Source organism: Eschrichtius robustus, chromosome 13 (genome assembly GCF_028021215.1).
Source record: "Eschrichtius robustus isolate mEscRob2 chromosome 13, mEscRob2.pri, whole genome shotgun sequence".
NCBI classification, from domain to species: Eukaryota; Metazoa; Chordata; class Mammalia; order Artiodactyla; family Eschrichtiidae; genus Eschrichtius; species Eschrichtius robustus.
The window spans coordinates 24,362,308-24,388,885 of NC_090836.1; the positions used below are offsets into that span (position 1 = coordinate 24,362,308).

General features: G+C 32.5%; 1 protein-coding gene across 8 annotated transcripts in view; it reads left to right on the plus strand.

Annotated features, from left to right (window-relative positions):
- The window catches only part of CCDC91 (coiled-coil domain containing 91), a 367,017-nt gene that overhangs the window by 183,682 nt on the left and 156,757 nt on the right, over positions 1-26,578 (plus strand). For all 8 annotated transcript variants that reach the window (XM_068561504.1, XM_068561503.1, XM_068561506.1 and 5 more), the window contains 2 exons: positions 2,068-2,145; positions 22,619-22,726. In XM_068561504.1, coding sequence (XP_068417605.1) covers positions 2,068-2,145; positions 22,619-22,726 — 186 coding nt within the window. The remainder of the gene's footprint in view (positions 1-2,067; positions 2,146-22,618; positions 22,727-26,578) is intronic.

Sequence of the window (26,578 nt, forward strand, 5' to 3'; positions counted from 1 at the left end):
AGATTGATAGTCATACCAACAAAAATCAGTGTTTATAATAAGTGCCCTTGTTGGTCCTTTATGTTTAGGCTGTTTTGGGAAAGAATGACCTAGCTACAGAAAGATACATAAAGTGATATACTGGAAATGGCAATTAGAATTTGATAATGAAATAGAACTTGTGAATAAGTAAGGCATAGTAAATGAGGAAAGCTTATAAATGAGAAAGTGGTGACAGTAAATGAACAAGAACTGTTGGTGTTATCTTTTCCCTAAATATAGTTAATTTTCTCTCCAAGTCCACTGGGGTGATGGTGCAGTCATTCAGGGTCCCAGGCTGATAGAGGCCCTGCTGCTGTTCGCAGCACGTGACTTTAATTTTCATCTTAGGCATTGACATCAGCAGGCAAATAGGGGGAAAAAGGGAATGTGTGGAGGATTGTGTTGGAGGTTTTGTGGTTCAAGCATGAAATGGCGTACATCACTTCTACCTACCTGACATTCCTAAAATAAATCCCGCTTGGTTGAGATGTATTATCTTATTTATGTATTGCTAGATACCATCTGCTAATATTTTATGTAGAATTTTAGCTTCTGTTTTCATAAAAGAGATTGGTTCATAACTTTATCTTTACAGATTTTAGTATAAGGGATATGCTGTCTTAATAAAATATGTAGGGAAGTATTCCCTCTTTTTCTATTCTCTGGAAGATTTTGTGTAAGGTCTCTGTTACTTGTTTCTTAAATGTTTATTAAAATCAACCTGTTAAATCATCTGGGCTTATGGATTCCTTGGTTGGAAGTTTTATTTTGTTTGGTTTTTAAATTAATAACAGGTTCAATTTTTTTTAAGACATATAGGACTCTTCAGAATTTTTATTTCATCTTCTTTCAGTTTTGTTAAGTTGTGTTTTTTCATAGGAGTTTTTTCATTTCATCTAAAATTTCATATTTATTGCTCTAATATTTAATAATATCTTACTGTTTATTAGAAATATCTGTAGGTTTTATAATACCCTGAATTCATGCATAATGTTAGAAATTTTTGTTTTCTATTTTTCTTCATCACGCTATTGTTGCCGTCTTGCTACATTTAATTTTTTTCTTCTTTCTTTGGATTATTTGTTACAATTCTTCTGTTACATGTATATTTGATCTTTTTACTCTGTCCCATGTCTTTTTAAAGTTTTTTTTTTTTTTTTTTGTATTTTCCATCACTTATTTCTCTTTCTGCTGTAGTTTCTTTTTTTTCCCCCACTGTCTTTTGGTTCTCTAATCCTGCTTTCTGCTCTTTTACCTACTATTTACCTCATCTATTGCGTTGTTAATAATACATTTTTTCTCACTGTAGAATTTCTGTTTTACGAATCCCAGTTCTCTGAAGAAAATCTCTATCCTATCTGTTTTCTCCATTTCGTCTCTATTTTCTTGAATGTATTATTCATACATATTTTAAACTCTTTGATAAATAATTTCTGAATCACACATGGGTCTATTTCTTTTGTCTTTTCTGTTTTCTGTTTCTTTGGTCTCATCTTTTACCATCTCTGATAATTTTGCATTGAAAGCTGTACATTGTGTTTGAAAAATTGGAAAGGCTCTGTAGGATGTTAACATTCTCCAAAGAGAGGTAAGCCTCTCCTTTCCTAGAAAGGTAGAATGGGGGGTTGATTACCTTAATCCATTGGTTCTCAAACTTTATTATGTATTAAACTATTGGCATGTATATGTTACTAGAGAAGTAATGAAAAAAAAAAAAAAAGGTCCTGGCTTGTTGAAGTAACACAGGACCTCCTGTCTCTAGATCCAGGTCCAGAATTGCCAGATGCCCCAAGGGATAACACCATTGCTGTGTGTTACCTTACCTCTCAGCATGGTTTTCCTTTCTCAGTTATTGTTTCCCTTTAATTTCTCATTGCCACAGCCCTGCAGAATGCTTTTAAACAGAACTTTTTTTAAAAATAGTTTTTCTGTTTGTTTGCAGCTGCGTGCCACAAGCTACTCAATCACTTATAGATGCAAAATCAATGGTGTGTTGTTGTTTTGTCAAAAGAATAAATCATGGCTTAGTTTCTTACTTTCTTTCAGGAAAAACATAAACAAGAATTGGAAGACATGAGGAAAGCTGGTCATGAAGCCCTCAGCATTATTGTGGATGAATATAAGGTAGTGGTTTGAGAGTCTGTTTTCTTTATTCTTTTAAACTTTGGCAAACTTTAGTAAAAAAAATTACACACATAGACATATGCTACACAAATTATAGAATTATAGTGTAGTCTTATTTTGGTATAGAATTCCTTTCATTGATTAATAAGTGTTCATTGAAAGCATACTTAGTAGATTACAAAGGTAATGCTAGATGTTGCTCTGCATTTGAGAACTTACAGAATATTTGAGAACACAGGATTGAAGTTCGAAAACAAAATACTGTAGAATTAATTGCTAGGTTATTAGCTTTTTTGGTCTTTACTCTGGTTCCACCTTTTATAGAAAAAAAAAGTGTGATATAAATCTGAAAATTATTGTCATAGCTTTTTTTCTTAAACAAATTAAATAGATTTGGATACATTTAAGTAATAATAAAAATTATAATAAATGTCAGTATCAGTGATATATACAGTATTATTCTGGATAAGCTAAGCCTGCATAAGCTTGATCATTTAAAGTAAATTGAGAGTTTGATGACAAAATTTTTCCCCCCTAAATTTTATGTTAGATCATTTTTTTCCATCAAGTAATTAAGGAATACATTCTTGTTGAAATCAAATTCAAAAAATTCTCCCCAGAAGTAACCAGTGTGAATGGTGTTATGTGCATCCTTCTAGAGGTTTTTCTTTATATTTACACACACACACACACGCACACACACACACACACACATATACTCATGCTGTATAATTTTGATTTGCTTTTAGAAAAATGTTGTTCTACTCAATCTGTTCTTTTGTTTCTTGCTATATTTACTTGTCAGTATATATAAACTTATCCTATTTTTGTCATTGTTCTGTAGTATTCCACAGTGTGTATATATATATGTATATATATATGTGTGTATACATATATATACACACATATATATACACATATACAAACGTATATATGCATATACATACACATATATATATACATATATATATACATATATATATATACACACACACACACACCCCCCCCATAATTGGTTTAACTATACCTGTGTAAATAGGCATTTAGTTTATTTTTTTATTGTTAATTATTACAATAAATGTTTAAAAAATCCTTCTACCATATGTGGAATATAGACTTTTTTTTATTGATTCAACTTCATTCCTAGACATGATAGAAGTTGATTTCATTTTAATTAGCTGATAATTTAATGTCAAAAAGCTTCCTGTAACAAGTCATTTGGATAAAAGTAGAAAAAGAAGTAGATCCAGAATTTAAGTGAAAAGCACTTTTTTTTTTAAATCCAAGGTATTAAAATAATTGGTAGATATGTCTTGGGACACGAAAGGTCATTTTTGTGACCACACTAATATAGAAACTGGTGCCATTGTTGAGAAGGTTATTAAAAAATGGCTGGTTTTTACAGCTGTGATTATTGGCTCTTTTTTTATAATGTTGTGAATTTTTAGTTCTACTAATACAAACCAGCTTTACAGTCGTTGAGTTGGGGAAAAGTATAGGATCTATTTTGGACCATCTTCTTCTTTTTCTAAGGCTAAGGGTTGGAAGAATTAAAATACTGGAATTTACATAATTCTCCTGGCATATTAAGTGATATATTCTTGGATGAATTTATATTTTACTCATTTATATTTATGAATTCTAAATTAAATGTTTTTTTTTTTTTTTAATTGGGGTATAGTTGTTTTACAATGTTGTGTTAGTTTCTACTGTATAGCGAAGTGGAGTTCCCTGTGCTATACAGCAGGCCCTCATTAGCCATCCACTTTATACATATTAGTGTATATATGTCAATCCCAATCTCCCAATTCATCCCACCCCCCCTTCCTCTCCTTGGTGTCCATACGTTTGTTCTCTACATCTGTGTCTCATTTCTGCCTTGCAAACCAGTTCATCTGTACCATTTTTATAGATTCCACAAATATGCATTAATATACGATGTTTGTTTTTCTGTTTCTGACCTACTTCACTCTGTATGACAGTATCTAAATGTTTTGAAAGTACTTACATTGTTGTGTTTTTCTGAAAAGCTCAGCATTTGATATTTAAATTTTTTTTTTTGTCTCTAGCTCCACATATTTCCTTTGCTGAAAATGTGTTTATTGTGTATTACTTTCAACACTAGTAATGAATGAGTTTAAAAGCATATGTAACAACTTTGCAAATATATTTTGCAAATTATATTTTGAAGAAACTTAGCTGAGAGCTACTCATTTCACCTCTTCTTTGTCTCATATTATTATGTGACACTCATTTAGAAAGAGAATTTAAAAGTTTCAGGCATTAGTATTACAATTTGCTTTAAAGGATTAGGTATCAAATCATGTATCCTACAAAGTTATATTTAATTTATCATAGTATACTTGTATTCAGTTAATATGCAAACTATATAAATTCTCTTATAGTAGGGAACGTTGGTATAAATACTTTTCATATAGCTTTCCATATTATTGATTTATTGCTGAGCTTCACATTTTGCACAAAGATATTACAGTACTCTTAAGAGGAATACATCTGATACATTAATTATTGTGTAAAATATTACAACCAAGGTGTCTTAGAAACATACTGGCAATCAACTTGATAAAAAGTGGAAAAAATAAAGTAATTTAGATAGGAAAAATAAGCAATGTTTTCTTGGTAGGTTAGAGGTCTTTATAATGTAAATGTTGATGATTCGTGCCCCATTATGGAACAAGAAAAGAAATGATTTTTTTCCATTCTAAATTCATGCGTGAGAAGTTCATGTGCTAATTGTTTTATTTTGCTTCTCTTTTTTCTTAATATCTTTAAAGATATGTTTTTTAAAGCATATAAACATTTTGATGGATGATTCATTAATCATTAGGTAACTCAAAAACAAACCAAAATACAACTTCTCATTACTGTTGCTAATAGAAGCTTTGTGAACATCTTTGCATTTATTCATTCCTTAATTCAAGAAATATTATTGACTTTCTTCTTTATGTCAAGGACTGTCATAGATACAGCACTGAAAAAGATAAAACTCCTTGGTCCAATGGAATATATATTCTATATCCATTCACCTATGCATACCATATATAGGAAGTAAGGAACCTAAAACCACAGCTTTCCTCAATCTTTTGGTTTTCAGGGCTCCACACCCTTGCCTCTCCTACCCATGCAGGCATTTACTCAAATATGCAGCTGGATCTGCCTCCTTCCTAACACCCTTCCTGGTTGCTAGGGAATCTTACATTCTTCTGATTGTCCTGTACTAGATGTGATCAATCATTTTTTCCCCCTACAAGCTGAATTGAGACATTGTTGAGGAGTTTGAAAAAAGATTTCATTAGAAAAGATAGTGAAAAGTGCCAAATAAATAAGATAAAATTTATTTACTTAGTAAATAAAGAAAAAATGTAAAATGAAATTGTTTTATATAAAGTAAAACAAAAATGACAAAAACCTAAAAAATAAAGCATAGGAAGATGCATTATTTTTGCTTTAATCTCTGCCTTGCAGAAATATGGAGTAGACGTTTTTTTTTCTGTTCTTTTTACTAAGTATAGCTAAAAAAAAACCCCTGGACATTATATATAAAAAAGACATAAGACTCTGAGAGTTAGACAGAAGAAGGCAGACTGGCTAGGGACCCTGAATCCAAGTAACTACATAATGCTGGGTTCCCTAGGCTTTCTTTTTGCCTCATTTGCCCCAGACAAGGTGCTGGAGAAGTGAGCAACCCAGAAATACCAAATGGGCACAGACAACAGACCCCAAGAAAAGCCTGATCTCTCTATCCAAAAGACCAGGAAAGCTTTCACCTACCAAGGCAGAAACTATTAGGTAATAACCCTTCATGTTCAGATTGTTCTTTGCTACCATATAATAATAGAATTGATTTTTGCATGTTTGGACACTTTTTATTTCTTTTTCTTACCTAATTTTTCCAGGTAGATCTCCAATACAATTTTAATAAGAGCTGCAAAAATATACACAATAGGGATTAACCATTAAGTATGATGTTATCAGTGAGATTTTTATAGATGGCCTTTATTAGGTTGAGGAAGTTCCATTTTTATTTCTAGTTTGAATTTTTTTTCTAATCATGAAAAGTTGTAAGATATTGTCCAATGCTACTTCTCTGTTGAAAATTATTATTTTTTCTTTATGAATGTGATGTGTTCCCTTTGATTTTTGGATGTTAAATCAATCTTGAGTACCTGGAATAATCTCACTTGATTATGGTGCATAATTCCTTTTACGTGTTGCATAAATCAGTTTGATAATATTTTGTTGAGTATTTTAACATTTATATTCATTAATGATATTGGTCTGTAGTTTATTTGATGTCTTTATCTGGCTTTGCTATCCATATACTTGCCTCATAGAATGAGTTAGGGTGTGTTCCCTTCTCTTAATTTTTGGAAGAGTTTGTGAAGGAGTGGTATTAATTCTTCTTTAAGAATTTTGTAGAATTTACCACTGAAACCATATGGTACTGGACTTTTCTTTGTGAGAGATTTTTTTTAATTAATTCAATCTCTTGTTATTGATCTCTTCAGATTTTTAAATTTTTTTCCTGAGTTACTTTGGTAATTTCACCTTTCTAGGGATTTACCTCTTTTTAATTTAAGTGATCTATTTTGGGGGGATATATTTGTTTATAGTATTCCCTTAATTCTTTTTATTTTTGTAAGGTAAGTACTGATGTTTTCTCTTTCATTCCTGATATTGTACTTTGAGTCTTTCCTCTATTTTAATTGGTCAGTCTATCTAAAGGTTTGCTCATCTTGTTGGTGTTTTCAAAGGATTAACTACTGGTTTTGTTCATTTTCTCTCTTATTTTTCTATTCTATGATTTATTAATTTCTACTCTAACCTTTATTTTGCCTGATCTTTTGTTTGCTTTTTGCTTTAGTTTGTTATTTTTCTAGTTTTTTAATATGGATAACTAAGTTATTTATTTGATGTTTTCTTTCTTTTTTACTATAGGCATTTATACTTAAAAATTTCCCTCTGAATCCTAGTTTATTTAATCCCATAAGTTTTATGTTGTATTTTTATTTTCATTCATATAAAAGTTTTATTATTTCTTCTTTGACTCATTGGTTCTTTAGAAGTTTGTTAATTTCCACATGTCTGCAAATTTACCAAATTTCTGGCTGTTATTAATTTCAAATTTAATTCCATCATAGTCAGAGAGCTTCTTTTTGGTGATTTCGATTGGGGTGAAGTGTTCTTTAGATATCTATAGGTGCATGTAGAGACATTTCTATGTCTATAGATGTGTACTGCTTTATAGTATTGTTTAAGTCTTCTATGTGCTGTTGATAATCTTTCTCATTTTTCTACCCTTTATTGAAATGGGGATATTGAATTATCCAAGTATTATTTTTGAATCGTTTGTTGTTCTTTCAATTTCTGTTTCATGTATTTTGGGGATAGTATGTTAGGTATGTAGTATATGTTTTTAATTGTTATGTCTTTCTAATGTATTGACCCTCTTAGAAGATGGCTGTTTTTGTCTCTAGTGATATTTTTTGCTCTAAAGTCTATGTTTTCCTGATATTAATATAGCCACTCTAGCTCTATCATGGTTTCTTTTTGCATGGTATATCTTTTCCCATCCTTTTACTTTGAACCCATTGTGTCTTTGACTCTAAACTTTGTCTTTTGTACGTTTACAATTATATACATTTTTTAAATGTAATTGCTGTTTAAATCAATTACGAAGATAAAGGAAAAGACATATTCAATTATATTATTTTTTAAATTACGTACATAATTACCTTTACTGGCACAGTTTGTTTCTTCATGTAGATTGAATTATTTTCTGATTTCACTTGCTTTATCCTGAAGAACTTGCTTTAATATTTATTATAAGTTTTGTCTGCTAACAATAAATTTCTTTATCTGGAAATATCTTTAATTCACTTTCAATTTTTAAAGATAGTTTTCTATCTTAAAAGTTTTTTTTGTTGTTACTGGATATAAGATTCTTGGTAGACAGATATTTTGTGTTTAATTTTAGTACTTTGAAAATATCATCCCATTGCCTTTCTTCTTCACTGTTTTCTGATAAGAAGTAAGCTGTTAAACTTTATGAGGGTGTGGTGAGTCATTTTTCTACTGTTTTAAAAATTGTCTCTGTTTTTGGCTTTCAGCATTTTGACTATGGTATATCTGGGTGTGTATCCCTTTTAGTTTGTCCTATGTGGAAATTATTGAACTTCTTACATGTATAAATTGATTTTCATCACTTTGGGGAAGTATTCAGCCATTATTTCATTCAAATGTTTTTTTCCCTCCTTTCTCTTTATTCTCTCTTTGTGTTGCTTCCAATTATGTACACATGTTGGTCTGCTTAACCCAACCCCATATGTAAACAACTTTAAAATCCAAAGTTATTTTGTACTATTATGTATTATATACTAATATCCTTATCTTTTTCTACTTTTAATAATGGTATATAATAATTTATATATTTTTATTCTATTAATTCTTTGAAGGAGTATTGTATCTCTGTAAATATTTCTACTTTGGGACTGCTAAGGACTTCTATTAGTAGAGCTGATTGATTATTTTGAAGTCAGACAGACCTGGATCTAAGCTCCAGCTCTGGTACTTACTAACAGTGTTACCTTGGGCAGTTTCTTATATATAAATTTTAATTTCCCCATGAATAAATGAGGGAATAACCGTAGAACCTATTCTTAGGAGTATTGTGAGGACCCAATGAGATAGTGAATATTGTATGGTTAATAATAATGCTGTTAATAAATACTGTCTATTTAGTTATTATTATACTCAATATGTCAGCTTTCTAGCATAGAAATTTTAATGTATTGTCATTATCTTACAGCTGACTATTAATTAGCTTACTTCTCAAAATTATACAGTGTGGATTCTTGTTTCAATCTTTTTTAGAAATACCTATTTAAGGAAAAGAGGTCGTGGTCCAGCCCTTCATATTCCTAGGCTTCTGTTAAAAAGTCAGCGTTCTTTTGTTCATTTAGAAAGTAAATAGCTTGCTCCAGATTGATGAAAAGGACATGTGAAATTCTGTTAAAGTGCAGAAGAAAACAAAGCTAAAACTAACCTAATGTGCTATATATGCCAACTTTTCCCATAATGTTTACTTAATTTTGTTTATTTTTTCTTTCATGGCAAAAAATCTTTTATCCCGATAATTAACAACAGTAAAGTAAATGTAGATCTTGGAAGGCTTTCCATAGGAGCATGCCACATCTAAGATTGTTTACTACAAGCAACATAAGAATTTTCCTTTACTTATTTGAGCTTTTGTCTTGAAATTGTCATTTTCTAGTGTATATGCTGGCTCAGACTTCACAGTTCTTTATGTCTGTAGTTTTGTCTATCAAATATTACTATCCATGATACAGAGTACATTTTTTTTAAGATAATGAGTAGTTGTATTAGTATGCTGCTATTTTGTTTATGATGCTCTCAACAGTTGTCATTGATCAGGGTATCTTAACCCCTTGGTTCTCACCTTTTGCAGCACATAATAAATTACTTGGGTTGCTTTTTAAAAAATCACATCAATCAATCTTCTTCTCTGGAAATTTAAAATCAGTTCACATAGGTGGGGTCTAGATATCTGTTTTCTGAAGTTCTAGGAGTCATTCTGCTACCCTAAGGGGGTTGTTAATCATTGTCTTATCCCTACATATTTGTTTGCCTATCAATATAGTCTATCTATTTCAGCCTGTTGCCATTTCCCCCGTTTTTATTATCTAAATTGAACCTGTCAAGATTGTGTGTGTGTATGTGTGTGTGTGTGTGTGTGTGTCTGTGTGTGTATGTGTTTAGACTGAAATCACTGGGAAATTTTTCCATACGAGAAAGATGAGAGATATTCTGACAGATCTAAATGACTGTCAGAAGGACTGCTCTCTGTTTTTAAAAGTTACAAAAGAAACAAAAGTTTTAGCTGTAACTAAGAAACTAGATTTATCCCACATTAAGATTTTTTTAAAACTTGTGTCTTGTTTTCCTTTATGTGGGATAAGTGATCAGTCTAAGAAAAAATTTCTTTATAGTGGTGTATTGGTATAGTAGCACAGAGAGACTAACAAAGAAAATCATACATGGAAAAAATACAGGCATATTTGCTAAAATAAATGTAATTCTGTTACTTAGGGAATATGATGCCTAGTTTTTTAAAGAGAAAGTATCTCACTATCTCCATTTCTTGCATAGATATGTTTGCTTCTTGGTTTTCTTTTCAGAAGTATCTCTGTATACATATATTCAATTAATATACTTTATATGAGCGCTTGAGGTAAAACCATTTTAGATGTTGACACGTTCTTAAAATGAATTTTCTTTTTATCCAAAATAACTTTGGGGAAGAATTTTCCAAAGAAAGTACTAGTTGACTCAGTGTGTTAAAGTTCAGAGCTAGAACTTTTGCTAACATGTTGTAACAGTGAGTGGAAAGTACTCAAGAAATTAAGTTTAACATGTTGTTTTTATTCTACTTTACTTTGAGTCCAGTTCATTGAAGCTTCCAATCTGACACAAATAAGATAACATATTTTTTGGTTAATATTTTTGTTTCACTACTATATACTGAATCTTCTTTTTCAAGGCAATGACAAAAGACTCCCTTCTCTTTTTTTTTTTTTTTTTTTCTTTTTTTCATGTGGTGTTTGCTTTAAGATAGATCAGTTAGAAAAAGAGCCTTCCCTTTTGAAACTTTAGTATACAGAATTTTTTATTTCTTCCTAAAGTTAGATTTACAAGTTATTTTCTTGGTTCTGGCTCAACTTGTTTATTTTTCAAATTAAATTATACTCTGTTGTTTTTGTTGTTTAAACTTAAGGGATTTAGACATTTTTCAAATCATAGCAGATAGGAGAAGTGTTGAAACATTGAATTTGACATAGTTGACAGATTAGTAAAATGGTGATTAGAAATTAGCCTGAAAAAGGCAAAAAGGAAAGTGCATTTTGATTTAATATTTATATGCAAACACCAAATAAATTATAACTATAATGATTTAAGGTCTATTACATGTTTTTTGGCCCTCTTGTGGGTGCCTAAGCGAGATGTTTTCTGTGTCGGTTTTTTGGTGATATGAAAATTAGTTCCTGGTCATCACATTCATCTTGAAACTAGAAGGGTTTTTATACCCTCTTCTCAAGCTCTAGAGCTTTCTTTTCTCACCTTTGTGTTTTGTGTGCATGTTTTTGGCTAAGTGGAGTACATTTACAAAACTCATGCTTATTTATGTATATTTACATATCTCAAGATATTTCCACCGAACTAGATATATAGACACATACTCACTTTGCAGTCTTTGTTTCTGAAGCTTGACTGAATTGATGATCTTTAATTTGGTGTATTACAACCCAGATGTCAAAAGCCAATGAGTGCTAGACACATGAATAGTGCTTATAAATATTCGACTGTTTTAATGAGAAAGCAAGGAATGGACAGATTCTTTTCTAAAGTCTCAGAACATTTTATGAAGAGAATTTTCTGATGTTTTTCTTGTGTTTAAGTATCAGAGTATTGAATCAGATGCAGTAGAGTTTTAACTTATCAGACACACATTTTCACTATTCATAAGTGAAAAACGATGCAAAATTACTATATAAACTTCAATTGTTTTGAAATTATCTTGATTAAAACTCTTGATATATTTATTTACCATTTTGACCAACCTTGGTTTTATTGAGAATATTGGTTCACTGTGCATTTCTCAAAGGTTAAGTATGTCTTAAGTCCCTATAGCGAAGTATTGCTTTGAATTTTAGCAATGTAACATATGTCAGATGCCAGCTTGGCATATCACATGCCTGCTGTATTCCATTTTTCAAAAGCATCTACTTGCTAGTATTTTATTTGAACTCTTGAGTTTTTTGTACTGTTTTATAAGGGAGAACATAATACATTTTGGAGACCAATTTTTCCCAGGGTGTAGAATTACTTTTATTGTATAAAGTTCTGCTCCAAGGAGGGGGAACAACTTTTTCTCTTCTTTTGATGTATTCCCTTGATTAGAGATTGCTAACTTTTTGTGCAAAGAGGGGATAAGTAAAAATGAAGTTATGAGATCTTTTATATATCTTTTTTTAATTCCACCCTTTTGTTAACCCAAAGATATGAAATAAATTTATAGTTTTAGTTATTTGATTGAACAAGGATTCTTATAAATTCCAGCTTTTATCATATGATCAGATTTTTCCTGGACAAATAAAGATGTTTGCTGTTGCCAATAGCGTTTGGCCTAACAGCATGCTAGATACTAGTGATTGGTTTGGAACTAACAACTTGGCTTGTCCATTCTTATCCCTCCCATCAAACTTAACCTCAGCAGAGGACTGAGAAAGGTTTGGTAGTTGAAAATAGTTCTTATGTGCCTCTGAGTTTCCTGAGCTAAGCCAGAATTTTGCATGCAAGGCTATTCTTGTGGTTTTCTAGCCAGGCCAAAGCCAAAAGGCATTGGAAACCTTGCAAGAAAACTTGTTTTAATATAGATTTAAGGCTTGCCTTTATATTGTGACTGGATTTTCAGCCTGATGGTCAAAGGAATGAAGGGGAGACTTCATTCTGTATTGAGGAGATAAATTTCAAATTTTTGCTGCAGAGAAGACCTTGAAAAATACCTCCAAAGATTAACAAAAGAATTAATGAATAGGTTTTACTTAGTTGTTTCTTAAGACACGTAAGATCTGCCTTTCCCCATTAGTTATTTTTGGCTTACCTTCCAAAATGCACTTTAAATGTTATGGGTTCTTTTTTGTATCACATCAGGCTAATATTTATGACTAATGTTGATCAGACTTGAGAATTTTATCAATATGAGTCTGTCCCACCCAGATATTGTTGATTAATTACAGATTTCTGCTTATTATCATGAAAAGTCAAGCCGCTCTATTATAAGTACCTTCCATCCATAATAATATTAGCTTTCCATGTTGAATGAGGCTGGATCTGTTTTGTTCTGATAGGGTTGAAAGTATTTTTCAAACCTTCCTTTTAACAAGGTTATTCAGGAGGTTTCTACATCTTGTAACATTGCTGGAAGAGGGATTATATAGTAGTATCTGTAAAGAATATCATTTCTGTAATAACTATTCCAGTCGATGTGATGTATCAGTTATGTGGTTCTTAATCTTCCATTTATTCTAGTGAACTGAATTGTCAGCAAGGTCTGTCTGTAATCAGGCGTTTTCAATTTTCGATAGAACTGAAGACTTACATAGTAATTAGACTTTAGAAAAAAAGTAATTGATGTCTGTTATAGATTTATTTTTATTCAGTTTATTTATTGGCAAACCAGTAGTCCAGTTAGTGAAAGACTGCATACCATAGTTCTTAGAGGCAGAAAAGATAAACTGGTGAAAGTTATTCTTATAAGTCCAAATGAAGATATGTACGCAAGAAACTACTTTTAAGGTTTTTTAAAATTTATTTATTTTATTTATTTACTTTTGGCTGCATTGGCTCTTCGTTGTGGTGCGCGGGCTTCTTATGACAGTGGCTTCTCTGGTTGTGGAGCACAGGCTCTAGAGCACAGGCTCAGTAGTTGTGGCACACGGGCTCAGTAGTTGTGGCTCACGGGCTCTAGAGAGCAGGCTCAGTAGTTGTGGCGCACGGGCTTAGTTGCTCCGCGGCATGTGGGATCTTCCCGGACCAGGGCTCGAGCCTGTGTCCCCTGCATTGGCAGGCGGATTCCCAACCACTGCGCTACTAGGGGAGCCCTAAGTTTTTGGTTTTTTTTTTAATTTCTTGCCTGTTTGAAAAGTTATAAAAGAGGGGTGGTTAACTTTATTCTTTAATCTGAACTATAAAACACTGACTCTGAGGAAGGAAAGCAGAGATGTAAGAACCAGTGACATTTGAAGAACAGCGTTTTAAGATATCTGTCACATTTCTAATTAGTGTGTGATCCAGTATCAAAATAGACAGCCGGTTTTGATTTTATCTGTTAAATTCTAGTTAATCAACTTTGGGGAAATGATATATGAGAATATAGATTGTATACCAAGGATAAATTATTAGGGAGTAGAATGATTTGCTCAAAGTATCTTATTTTTTGACAAGGGAACATATGTGTGCAATACAAAATTCAAAAGATATGGAAATACGCATAGTAAAAATTAAATTTTGCTCCCATTACTGTCTGGGTATCAGTCTCCATCTATGTTTCAAGCTTTATGGCTTCCAGAGGTGGGATAATTTGCTTAAAATTGTCATGTCTCTGATTTGCAGTGAATTGATCATCAAATTGTTTTATAGCAGTGAGAAAGGAATTCCATTTGAGGAATAATCCATATAGAATCTGATTTAGTCCATATAGTTAGAAGCACCAAGTTCCAAGGCTATCCTGTTTCGGTATTTTAGCAGGATATTCATGTAGCCAAATTTTTTGGTAATTAATCTGTTGTAACAACCTAATTTGAGTGCCAACAAGCACTACTTTGTATTATCTTATAATGGTGAAATACTTCCATACTAGTTAATATATTAACAACTCCTCTGAGCCACTTTGATGACTTTGTCCCTTCCCCTGAGGCTTCTCCCGAACCCCACACAATCAAGCTAGAGCTCAGCACTGCCGGGGCCTCTGGCACCTATTCCAGTGCTGGGGATGGCACTTCTGATTGTTTTGTGCCCAATCCAATGGATTTTAAATAATTTACACATCTCCCTGAACATTATCATTTCTGTAATATATGGTTAATTTTTAACTGAAAAAGAACCAGTTGAGGTATGTTAAATTGTCATCTAAGTTTGCAACATTCTTCTCTTTGTGACCAAAAAGAAAACATAAAGGAAAATTTAATCTTTGTCAGTATGTCTTCTAATAAAATTGATTTAAATGAATCCTCTTATCTCTCTCAATGTTGATGGTTTTTCAATGTGAGTAAAAGTTCTTTTCTAATCTTTGAGATCTATGTTTAATGAATGGATCTCTATTAATTTGGAGGAAAATTATTTTAATGGTCTTAAATCTAGTAACTTAAAAAATAATGTTGATCCTAACTTGAATCCACATAGCATGAGTTTCCTTTATCATGAAAATGAAGAACTTACTTTTCAAAAATCAGCAGATGGTTAGAACAATTCTATTTTGAAATGTTATCAATATAAAGAATTAAATTAACTGTCATCATTTCACAGAATTCCTTTATTACTGGCAGAGAAGAAACTCTATTATTCTCCCTATTTATTAGATAAGGCATCTGAGACACGGAGAAACACAGTGCCTTAATCAAACACATACAAGCAGAGGAGGAGCTGTAAATAAAAGCCAGGTCATTCAAAGCGTGATGCAGGACTCTGTTCAACAAATTATGCTGCCTCCTTGGAAGGTTAATGACTGTGTATTTAAGCCAGATACTTCTGACACCTATATGGGTTTCTTCCTTTCTGCGGTTTCCGATATTTCAGAAAATGAGATGTGTAGGTCTTTAGTGTGTAATAACTAGGTGCTTCATTTAATCCTATGAAAGATTCTGAAGAGATTTAGTCAGAGTTCTTTTTTTCCTTTTCTTTCCTTCCTTCCTTTCTTTCTTCTTCTTTTTTTTTTTTTTTTAAACTGAAACTGTAGCTCTTATTCAAGTCACAAGGAATAATAACTGTGGCATCTGAGGGAGAGGCATGTCCATATGGCAGCTTTTCAGAAGTTTAAAGTAGCTGGAAGGCAGACATGCAGCGTCTCTCTGCTGTACTTAATTTTAGAAACTTCTTAATTTTAATGTGTTGTCCATGGCACAAAAGAAATTTTCACTGGGAGACATTTGTGGTGTTTGAGGTAACAACTCTTATGTTACTAGAATCCCTTAACAACAAGGCCAACAGGAATGATTCCCTCTGTCCTAAAGGTTTTCTTTGGCTTTCACAGACTCCAATGCACTTTATAGCATGGTTAGACTATATTGAATTTCCATGTTTAGATCTATACCCATAATTTCACATTTTTCTTTTTGAATTGTATAGTGCCACTGCACTGTAATTCAAATACATAGAAAAACCTAGGATCACTGCAATTCCAAATGCTTTAGATCTGTAACAAGATACATTTTCAGCAGCCTCAACATGACCTTGATACTACTGCTTGTTTAAGTTAAGGAAAAGGAAGGGCAGAATCTTTTGTTTTTTAATCCATTTACCCATAATTTTAGGTATTAGTTTCTGTCCTGCTTTCTAAAAAGAAATATGACCAAATCCATCACTATCACTCCTCACACATCTGGAGTTTACTCTTGAGAAACATGCACCTTCATTCTCCCCAAGGGTTGAACTTAATGGTTCTGGTGTTGCCTAACTTCTGCCTGCCTGGGTAGCGGGAGACCATGAACCTAAACTTGAATTTGGATCCAGTTTTGAGTAAACTTAAGTTGAGTAAACTTAAGCCTTAAGTTGAGATTGAAGTTTTTCCTCTAGAGAGTTAAACTCCCTAGTCCTTGTTTACATAGTACTTTTAAATCACTTCCCAGTGATAGTTGTGGTTTTTTTTAAAATTTCTATTTATTTATTTATTTTTGGCTGTGCCACGCAGCATATGGGATCTTAGTTCCCTGACCAGGGGTTGAACCCGTGCCCCCCACAGTGGAAACACGGAATCTTAACCACTGGACCGCCAGGGAACTCCCCACTAATACATTTTAATCCCATTGATTCTTTTTCTGTTCCAACAAAATTTTCTAAAATGTCTAAATATTGTTTTCAGAGATAGCCTAATGTTTCTGTTCTAATGCAACTAAATCTGTACCACAATTGAATTACTAGCTCACTGAGGTCTTAAAAAAAAATATATATATATATATATTTATATATTTATATATATATATATATATATATATATGTATGTATATATCAAACTATCAGTTTCTCTTCCCAAATGATAAGCCAACAAAGCTATAGATTGACATTTTAGATACCAAAATTGGCAAAAGATACTTTTGATTAGCCAGGAGTCATTGAACATTAAGACAAGTTAGTCAGCTGCCATTATTTGGACACTATATCCTCATTTTCATAATCTATGTTGCCAGTCTATTCAGTATAAAATGAAGAAGGTAAGTATTATGGAAGAACTGCATGCTAATAGACAAAGTTTCCAGATAAGGTTCAAGTAAGTATTACTTGCCAGATATACTTGTAGCATATCTATGGCACTTTTCTGTGAGACCATGAAAAACACTCAACTGGGTTTTTTTTGTTTTTTTGTTTTTAAATATTTATTTATTTATTTGGCTGCGCCAGGTCTTAGTTGCGGCAGGTGGGATCTTTGTTGTCGCATGCAGGATCTAGTTCCCTGACCAGGGATCAAACTGGGCCCCCTGCATGGGAGCGTGGAGTCTTAACCACTGGATCACCAGGGAAGTCCCTCAACTAGTTCTTACTAGGATTAACTCCTTCCTTACCAGAGAGGATAGTCGCATTACTCTTAATTCTACTGAATAAAAAATGTTCATGCACGGTGCATTAGTTATGTTTCTAACCTACTTGTATATGTGTAGCCTACAAAAATCAGTGCTACATATTTTCCTTCTTCCAAATTGTCTATTAATGGAGAAATTCTTGATAGCATTTGAGTGCTTTTGATACTTTGCAACATTGTTTGAAGATACTATGTATCAGATTATAGAAACTTTCTTGTTTGAATAGAATTAAAATGCCTTTCCATGGTTCTACATAATTCTGGTCCTCTGGAAGTCTGGTGCAGCTATAGGAGCTGATGGAATTCCCTGGTTCATATGATCTGCACTGGCCTTTTTTCTAGTTCTAGAACTCATCAGCCTTTTTCCCATGCTAGGACTTTGTACTTTTTTTTTGACGGAAATCTTCTTCCCTCAGGCTTAATATATGAATTTTTTTCCCCCTTTTGTGACTTCTCAAGAGAGCTCTTGACTTTCCTCTCTGAAAAATTTGTCCTCCATTATTCTTTTCCTTTTTATCCCTTCTTAATTTTCTTTATAGCATATAACACCATCAGAAATGGTTTGTTTATTGTGTACCTCCCAATCTTCCTTGTCTTCCCCACTTTCCCTATCCGCTTGCCAATAATGTAAATTCAGGGGAGTCAGGCCCATATCTGTTTTGTTCAGTCTGCATCACCAGTGCCTAGAACAATGTCTGGAATAAAGTATGCATTCAGTAAATATTAGTTGAATAAATGAAGGATTAGCAAATAATTAAGTGGCTATAAAATAGAAGAAGTGATTAGTTCATGAAGAGAAACCTGCTTTACCGGGTTGGAATGGCTAAGACAAACAGGGAACCAAGAGGGTGGACCTGAATTCAGTTCTTTGTTCCACTTAATCTTTTCATATGATTTTGGGCTCATTTCTTAACCTTCGTGTCTGTTTCTTTATCTGTAGAACAGGTATATAGAGCTCATGGAAAAAGATGGATGAATCATTCAATGAAATGACTGAAATTCATCATTTTTCATATATATCAGTTAAGTAGGCTCTCCTTTTGAATAACAAACTTGCTTATATGTTTGAAACTTTGAGGGAATATTATAAGACATGCTAACAACAGTTTAAGAGCCTTGCAAAATTTGAAGTAGTATTTTGTTCAAAAATAGCACTTACTCCAGAAAAAACATAAAAGTGTCCCTTCAGAGTTCGAACTTACTCTTTTGCTGATACCTTTTAGTTTTGCTTATTTTATTTTTAGTTAAAAATTGGGAAAGATCTGAAACAGATTTTTGAAAAGCAAACTATGATATTTTTCCAAGAAAGATGAAATTGTGCTTGATTTCAAATGACCCTTTACAACAATTAATTTGTACTACTGCAGTCAAAAAGCTAAACTAAGAATACAATTAACAGACATAATTAACATCAATGTTTTAATAGTTTCTCTATGACTAGGCAAATAATAAGGCTTGGGCATACTGAAATCATGATTCATTTCTTCAGTTCATTCAACACATATTCCATATATTCCAATTACAATTATAATAGTACCTATATATTAGGTACTATTGTAGGTACAATAGTACCTACAGTGAATTAAACACTGTGTTTAATCAGTGAATTAAACACAGATTCCTATTCTCCTAGAGCTTCAGTTTTAGTGGGGATATTTATTATATGTTTTGCCTCTAGCTTGCTCCATAGCTTATACTTTTCTGCATTTGTAAAGCATGACTTAGAGGATTGACTTTTAAAGTAATTTTAATTATTACTGCCTAAAATTAGCTATGAAGTGTTCTTTTAAGGTTATGTGCTAAATACCAACATGATATTAATGTTTCAGAGACCATTTGGTTCTTTAGACACATCTGCTCTGCAAGTCTGGACAAGTAATTAAATTTGATGAGCTAGAATCAGATCTAATAGAATTGGGCTGTTTCAAGGGCGAAGATAATTCTGTGGATTTGTTAGGACAGTGGATTGTAGTTTGGTTTGCAGTAGTCCACTTGAGCTATACTTCTCTACTCATTTAAATTCCAGTGTATATTCAGTTCCATTAAAAATAAACTATCTACTGCTTATGGGTATTGGTTGGTGTGGGGTGGTTTTTGACTTAATATCTTTGTTTTCTCTGAGTCTAATCATTATAGAATTTATAACATACTTTTTTTTCAAGGAGTTTATAGTCCTTCACATACTGTATTTTATTTACTCAAAATTTATACTTGTAGAGTAGAAAGAATGAACATTCCTAGTCTAAAATAATAAAAAAATTCAGATCTCTGCTAGGGATTAACAGGAACAAATTTGGTAACTGAACTTGGTAGTTATAATTTGAAGCTCAGTGAACTTTCCAATGAATACTGGTATAATTTATACTATGATTTTAAAATATTAGTCTTAATACAAGGATTGTCACTCACCAAATAGCTATTGCATGTGTCTGCAATGTACAAAGAACTCTGTAAGAAGCTGTGTGTGATATATAAAGATGAGTATAAAGATGACATAGTTCCTGTACTAAAGAAATCTATGATCTTGTTCACACCTTTAAAATTATTCTTGAAGAAGTGTGGTAAATAGTTTTGCTCAAGCTCAGTTAAGTTATCCCCTGGGATGATACCGAAAATCTCTGATAAGACTGAAGCTAAAACCTAAACCTGTTGAAAATTAGCAAAACATTCCCTGCCTTTGGTAGCATTTTTTTCGTTATCGAATGTTTATATACATCTTTGTTTTTCTGCCTCTACATACCCTGAGAGTCTTAGTGCTTTGTTTGTGTTGAGAATAGTTTAAAATAGCTTATAAAAGAAATAATTCTTTCATGTACCTTTTTGTAGTGTTGTATTCAATATAAGCCCAAGGGAAGGGTTCCTTGTGTCTTTGATATCTGTAGAGACAATTACAAAGGAAAAAAAATTACAGGGAAATGTTAAGACTAATGTTCATTTTTATACTTAGAGCACACAAGAAATTTTAAGGCAGTTATTATGGTATATTACATAGGAAAACAAATATCCAGTTATATAATGATAGATCAAGCCATAGAAGCATGTAGCTAGTACCATTGTGTATTGCTAAGTATGTCCATAATTAATATTCTAGTTCTAAAGATGGTTTTTGAACATTATCTCCTTTATTTGGACTTTGTCACTAATAATTCCACAGTTCAGTATTATAGGCCAATTTTTTTTAAAGAAATCTTATTATTTTATTTAAAAAATCTTGTCATTATCCTGTGGTACTTGGCCTGCTTGAAGTTTGGAAGAAAATGAGTATATAGTTTACAAATCAATCACCAGAGGAAAAAATACTATTCATTTGTGTTTCTTAATTATGGTGAGAAAATATTATTTTATTTCATTAACTTACCTGTCCCTCCAAATGGTATAATTTACTAGAAAATCACAACTGGGTATTTAACCTGGGATTATTTGGAATCACGGCAAATAGGAAGTGAAACAGTTCTTACCATCAAGCAAAACAATTCTGCCATAACTCAAGTCCCACAAAAGAATGGCATTTTTCTCTCTACAAAAGATGCCATGAATATACCCAACAGAATTGTCCATAGTTGTATCATCCTTTAAATTTTCTGAAGTCCAACGAATAGTATTGTATTTTGCCAAAGGTAAATTAGAGCTTTACATTATCTAGTCACAGTTTAAGAGGTTAAATTGGTAGTGTCTTCTATAAATTATCATTATGGAATATTTAGAGGACATATAATGTATAAATGAAGGGCTAAAGCAGTTCTGTTTAGCCGTTCTTTATATTTTGGTTAAACCATGGTCAGAGTTTTATTTTTCCTTTACTAGTTTACTAGTGATTCTTCAGCTTCACAGTGACAACTATCGAATTATAGGAGTAGTAGCATCATCAGACAGTTTAACATTTGCAAAAGAAAGTTAATTATTTGAAGATTCGAGACTTATTCAGAGGTTTTCAAAATATTTTTGTCCCAATTTTAAAAAATACATACATATTTATTTATCCTCTTAATGCATGTTGTTTCCAACCAAGTAAATCTGTTTTCAAAGCAGAGATTATTTAAGAGATTTGGCATATTTTTCTTTTCTTGGCGAATGTACCAAAGGTCTGTTTTCTATAAGGCTTGTGTCTGTTTCAACTTACTATTTTGATTATGAGTAGTTTGTTATCCAGATAGACCTTCAAAAATAGAATATTTGCTAAAGAGTTCTTATGTATATGGTTAAATGCATATTTTAGAATGATTTAGGATTTATAAATAGCATGTAAGATAATACTGGGAACATGTTAACTATAACATATAATGCCTGAAAAAAAAAAAAAAGGAAAGGAAAAAAGATGATAATATTGTAAACATCTCCAATAAGGAAGTGAGTGGGTGGAACATCTTCCAGTGTTGATTTGGCTCCCCTTAGAATAGTGTTAACATCTTTATATTTAACTGACCGAGCTTCCAGCGTTTACACTATTCACTTGAGTTTGTCTAGTCTCCCAAGTTTTATTACTTTTTGTGAATATTGCCTTAAGATTCTGACTTCCACACTTTGCCTTATACCTTTTCACATTAGGGGCGTGAACTTCCTGGGGGGGCAGCTCTTTTATGTTTGAAATTGCTCAAAGTTTCCATCTGCTTTTACTTGATTTGTGGTCTTGAAGATCATGCTTGGCCCATGGGATATTACAGTGTGCCGAGAGGATGTGGAGTTTTGTCAGCCAGTGAAATATGTCTGGTTTTTTTCTCTTCTCTTTTTTTTTTCAGCAGCTTTCACATGCTTCTCATCCTGTGTGGTCTTCACTAAACTGAATTTATATATAACAGAACTACTCACCCTCTTTATCATCTTCTATGACTTGGCCTTTTTACCGAGAAGGTGTGTGGAAGGAACATCTAAGCCAAAAAACTAGTCTTGGCAATAGGAAAACCTAAAACCGAAAGCTTAAAGTAGTGTTATATATGAATTTGCTTTAATATTCACAAATGTGTATTTTGTAATGCAGAATAGTATCATATTTCAGATATGTACAACTGTCAAAAAAATTTCTCATGCCAACAGTAGATTCCAAGTGTTGTCTGTGATCCAAATGACTTTTTTGCTTGTTTTTAGGCACTACTGCAGTCTTCAGTTAAGCAACAAGTAGAAGCTATTGAAAAACAGTACATTTCTGCAATAGAGAAACAAGCACACAAGTGTGAGGAGTTGTTAAATACTCAGGTAATAAAATTGCACATCCATTATATATTTATACTTTTCTTCTGACTCTCTTCCCCTGAGAGCTCTATAGCTGTTTATTCAGTTTCATGCCATTTACTTTCCTTGGTGTATTTTGGAAAAAAAAATATGCTTATGTAAACTTAATGTTAAAGTTTTGGAATTTTAGACTAAGTAGAGGACTAAAGGCCTAAAATATGTAGATCTTCCCCAAATTAATGATAATTTGTATGCTGATTTCTGGGTTATCATATTATTTATCAAATAACAGAAGCAAAAGAGATTACTGCAAATGTATTATGGCATCTGAAATGAGTTTTAGTAGTACAAGATTTATAAATAACATTTGAATTTGAAGTACGTATTTATGTTTGAATTACCTTTCATTGCTTATAGGAATTAGTTTCTGTTTAAAATTTTTTTCTGGTGATTTCTTTTCTTTTCCTGATTTAATGTCTTAGAAAGCATTGCAGACATGATTATTGGATTTACATTAAACAATCAGTTGACGAGCATATATCTATATGTCATAGTATGAATAATTAGTGCAAGAAGTTCCCAGCAACACTTTTGAATAACAAAACTTGGTAGGTGAAAATAAAATCAACCTTATACAAAGGACCTATGTTGTATCACAGGAAGAAAATATACTAATAGGAAAACAAAATTAGGTCTAGAATTTAAATGGAGATTTATAAACATACCACTCTATCCCCAAGATTGGGGATATCTCATTGTAGTTTTGATTTGCATTTCTCTAATGATGAATGATGTTGAGCATTCTTTCATGTGTTTGTTGGCAATATGTATATCTTCTTTTGGAGAAATGTCTGTTTAGGTCTTCTGCCCATTTTTGGATTGGGTTGTTTGTTTTTTTGATATTGAGCTTCATGAGCTGCTTGTATATTTTGGAGATTAACCATTTGTTAGTTGCTTCATTTGCAAATATTTTCTCCCATTCTGAGGGTTGTCTTTTCACCTTGTTTATGGTTTCCTTTGCTGTGCAAAAGCTTTTTTTTCCATTAGGTCCCATTTGTTTATTTTTGTTTTTATTTCCGTTTCTCTAGGAGGTGGGTCAGAAAGGATCTTGCTATGATTTATGTCATAGAGTGTTCTGCCTGTGTTTTCCTCTAAGAGTTTGATAGTGTCTGGCATTACATTTAGGTCTTTAATCCATTTTGAGTTTATTTTTGTGCATGGTGTTACGGAGTGTTCTAATTTCATTCTTTTCCATGTAGCTGTCCAGTTTTCCCAGCACCACTTATTGAAGAGGCTGTCTTTTCTCCACTGTATATTCTTCCCTCCTTTATCAAAGATAAGGTGATCATGTGTGTGTGGGTATATCTATATCTCTGGGCTTTCTATCCTGTTCCATTGATCTATATTTCTGTTTTTGTGCCAGTACCATACTGTCTTGATTACTGTAGCTTTGTAGTATAGTCTGAAGCCAGGGAGCCTGATTCCTCCAACTCCGTTTTTCTTTCTCAAGATTGTTTTGGCTATTCGGGGTCTTTTATGTTTCCATACAAATTGTGAAATTTTTTGTTCTAGTTCTGTGAAAAATGCCAATGGTAGTTTGATAGGGATTGCATTGAATCTGTAGATTGCTTTGGGTAGTAGAGTCATTTTCACAATGTTGATTCTTCCAATCCAAGAACACGGTATATCTCTCCATCTATTTGTATCATCTTAAATTTCTTTCATCAGTGTCTTATAATTTTCTGCATACAGGTCTTTTGTCTCCTTAGGTAGGTTTATTCCTAAGTATTTTATTTTTTTGTTGCAATGGTAAATGGGAGCGTTTTCTTAATTTCACTTTCAGATTTTTCATCATTAGTGTATAGGAATGCAAGAGATTTCTTTTTTTTTTTTTTTTTTTCCACACACACACACTCTGTATTTTATTTTTACAAGAGATAAATAGACTGACACCAAGCATTGTACATGGATGACCACGACAAAAGCAACAATGATTGCAATTACCAAACATGAAACACACTCATACTATGTCATAATATTGACATTCAGTCCAGTAATCCTCCACTGTAACAGCTCCTTTACTTTGCAGTGAAAATTGATTTGTATATTCTTTGCCTCTGAGACCTTGTGGGATTTTTTTTTTTTTAATTCAAACAGAAAGTCACAAAAATTATACTCATCCTCATCAGTTCACTCAGTCCCATGTAATTAATTTTTTTTTTCATCTTGATCTTTTGTTATTAGCACTTTTATGAGTTCATCAGTTTTTCATTAGAGTTCTGAAAATGCTTATTCATTCAGTTCAGCAGTACAGTCAGTTACCAGAAACCTGTACTTGTCAGAGTCTTTTCCATGAATTTCTTGAAGATGAAACCCTTTTATAGGAACATATTTGCAAAAGCATCAGAGTACACCCAGAACTGTCTGTAAATGACAAAAGACTTAAAAATGACCACGGTTAAAGATTTGATGAAAGTTCATAATAATGCAGTTGACAAGAAAATTCATTATTTCTGAGATATACATTTTAAAGTAATAACTAGGATTATGACTTATAACATTATACCAGAACATATAAGATTTTTAGAAATTTCATGTAATGTCTGAAACATTTATATTAACATATTTCCATACAAATAACCCAATGAAAGTTTAGTATTAGTTGTTTTGTTTGTTTGTTTGTTTATACTGCAGGTTCTTATTAGTCATCAATTTTCTACACATCAGTGTATACATGTCAATCCCAATCGCCCAATTCAGCACACCACCATCCCCACCCCACCGCAGTTTTCCCCCGTTGGTGTCCATATGTCTGTTCTCTACATCTGTGTCTCAACTTCTGCCCTGCAAACCGGCTCATCTGTACCATTTTTCTAGGTTCCACATACATGTGTTAATATACGATATTTGTTTTTCTCTTTCTGACTGACTTCACTCTGTATGACAGTCTCTAGATCCATCCACGTCTCAACAGATGACTCAATTTCGTTCCTTTTTATGGCTGAGTGATATTCCATTGTATATATGTACCACAACTTCTTTATCCATTCGTCTGTTGATGGGCATTTAGGTCGCTTCCATGACCTGGCTATTGTAAATAGTGCTGCAATGAACATTCGGGTGCATGTGTCTTTTAGAATTACGGTTTTCTCTGGGTATATGCCCAGTAGTGGGATTGCTGGGTCATATGGTAATTTCTATTTTTAGTTTTTTAAGGAACCTCCATACTATTCTCCATAGTGGCTGTATCAATTTACATTCCCACCAACAGTGCAAGAGGGTTCCCTTTTCTCCACACCCTCTCCAGCATTTGTTGTTTGTAGATTTTCTGATGATGCCCATTCTAACTGGTGTGAGGTGATACCTCATTGTAGTTTTGATTTGCATTTCTCTAATAATTAGTGATGTTGAGCATCTTTTCATGTGCTTCGTGGCCATCTGTATGTCTTCTTTGGAGAAATGTCTGTTTAGGTCTTCTGCCCATTTTTGGATTAGGGTGTTTGTTTCTTTAACATTGAGCTGAATGAGTTGTTTATATATTTTGGAGATTAATCCTTTGTCCGTTGATTCATTTGCAAATATTTTCTCCCATTCTGAGGGTTGTCTTTTCGTCTTGTTTATGGTTTCCTTTGTTGTGCAAAAGCTTTGAAGTTTCATTAGGTCCCATTTGTTTATTTTTGTTTTTATTTCCATTACTCTAGGAGGTGGATCAAAAAAGATCTTGCTGTGATTTATGTCCAAGAGTGTTCTTCCTATGTTTTCCTCTAAGAGTTTTGTAGTGTTCAGTCTTACATTTAGGTCTCGAATCCATTTTGAGTTTATTTTTGTGTATGGTGTTAGGGAGTATTGTAATTTCATTCTTTTACATGTAGCTGT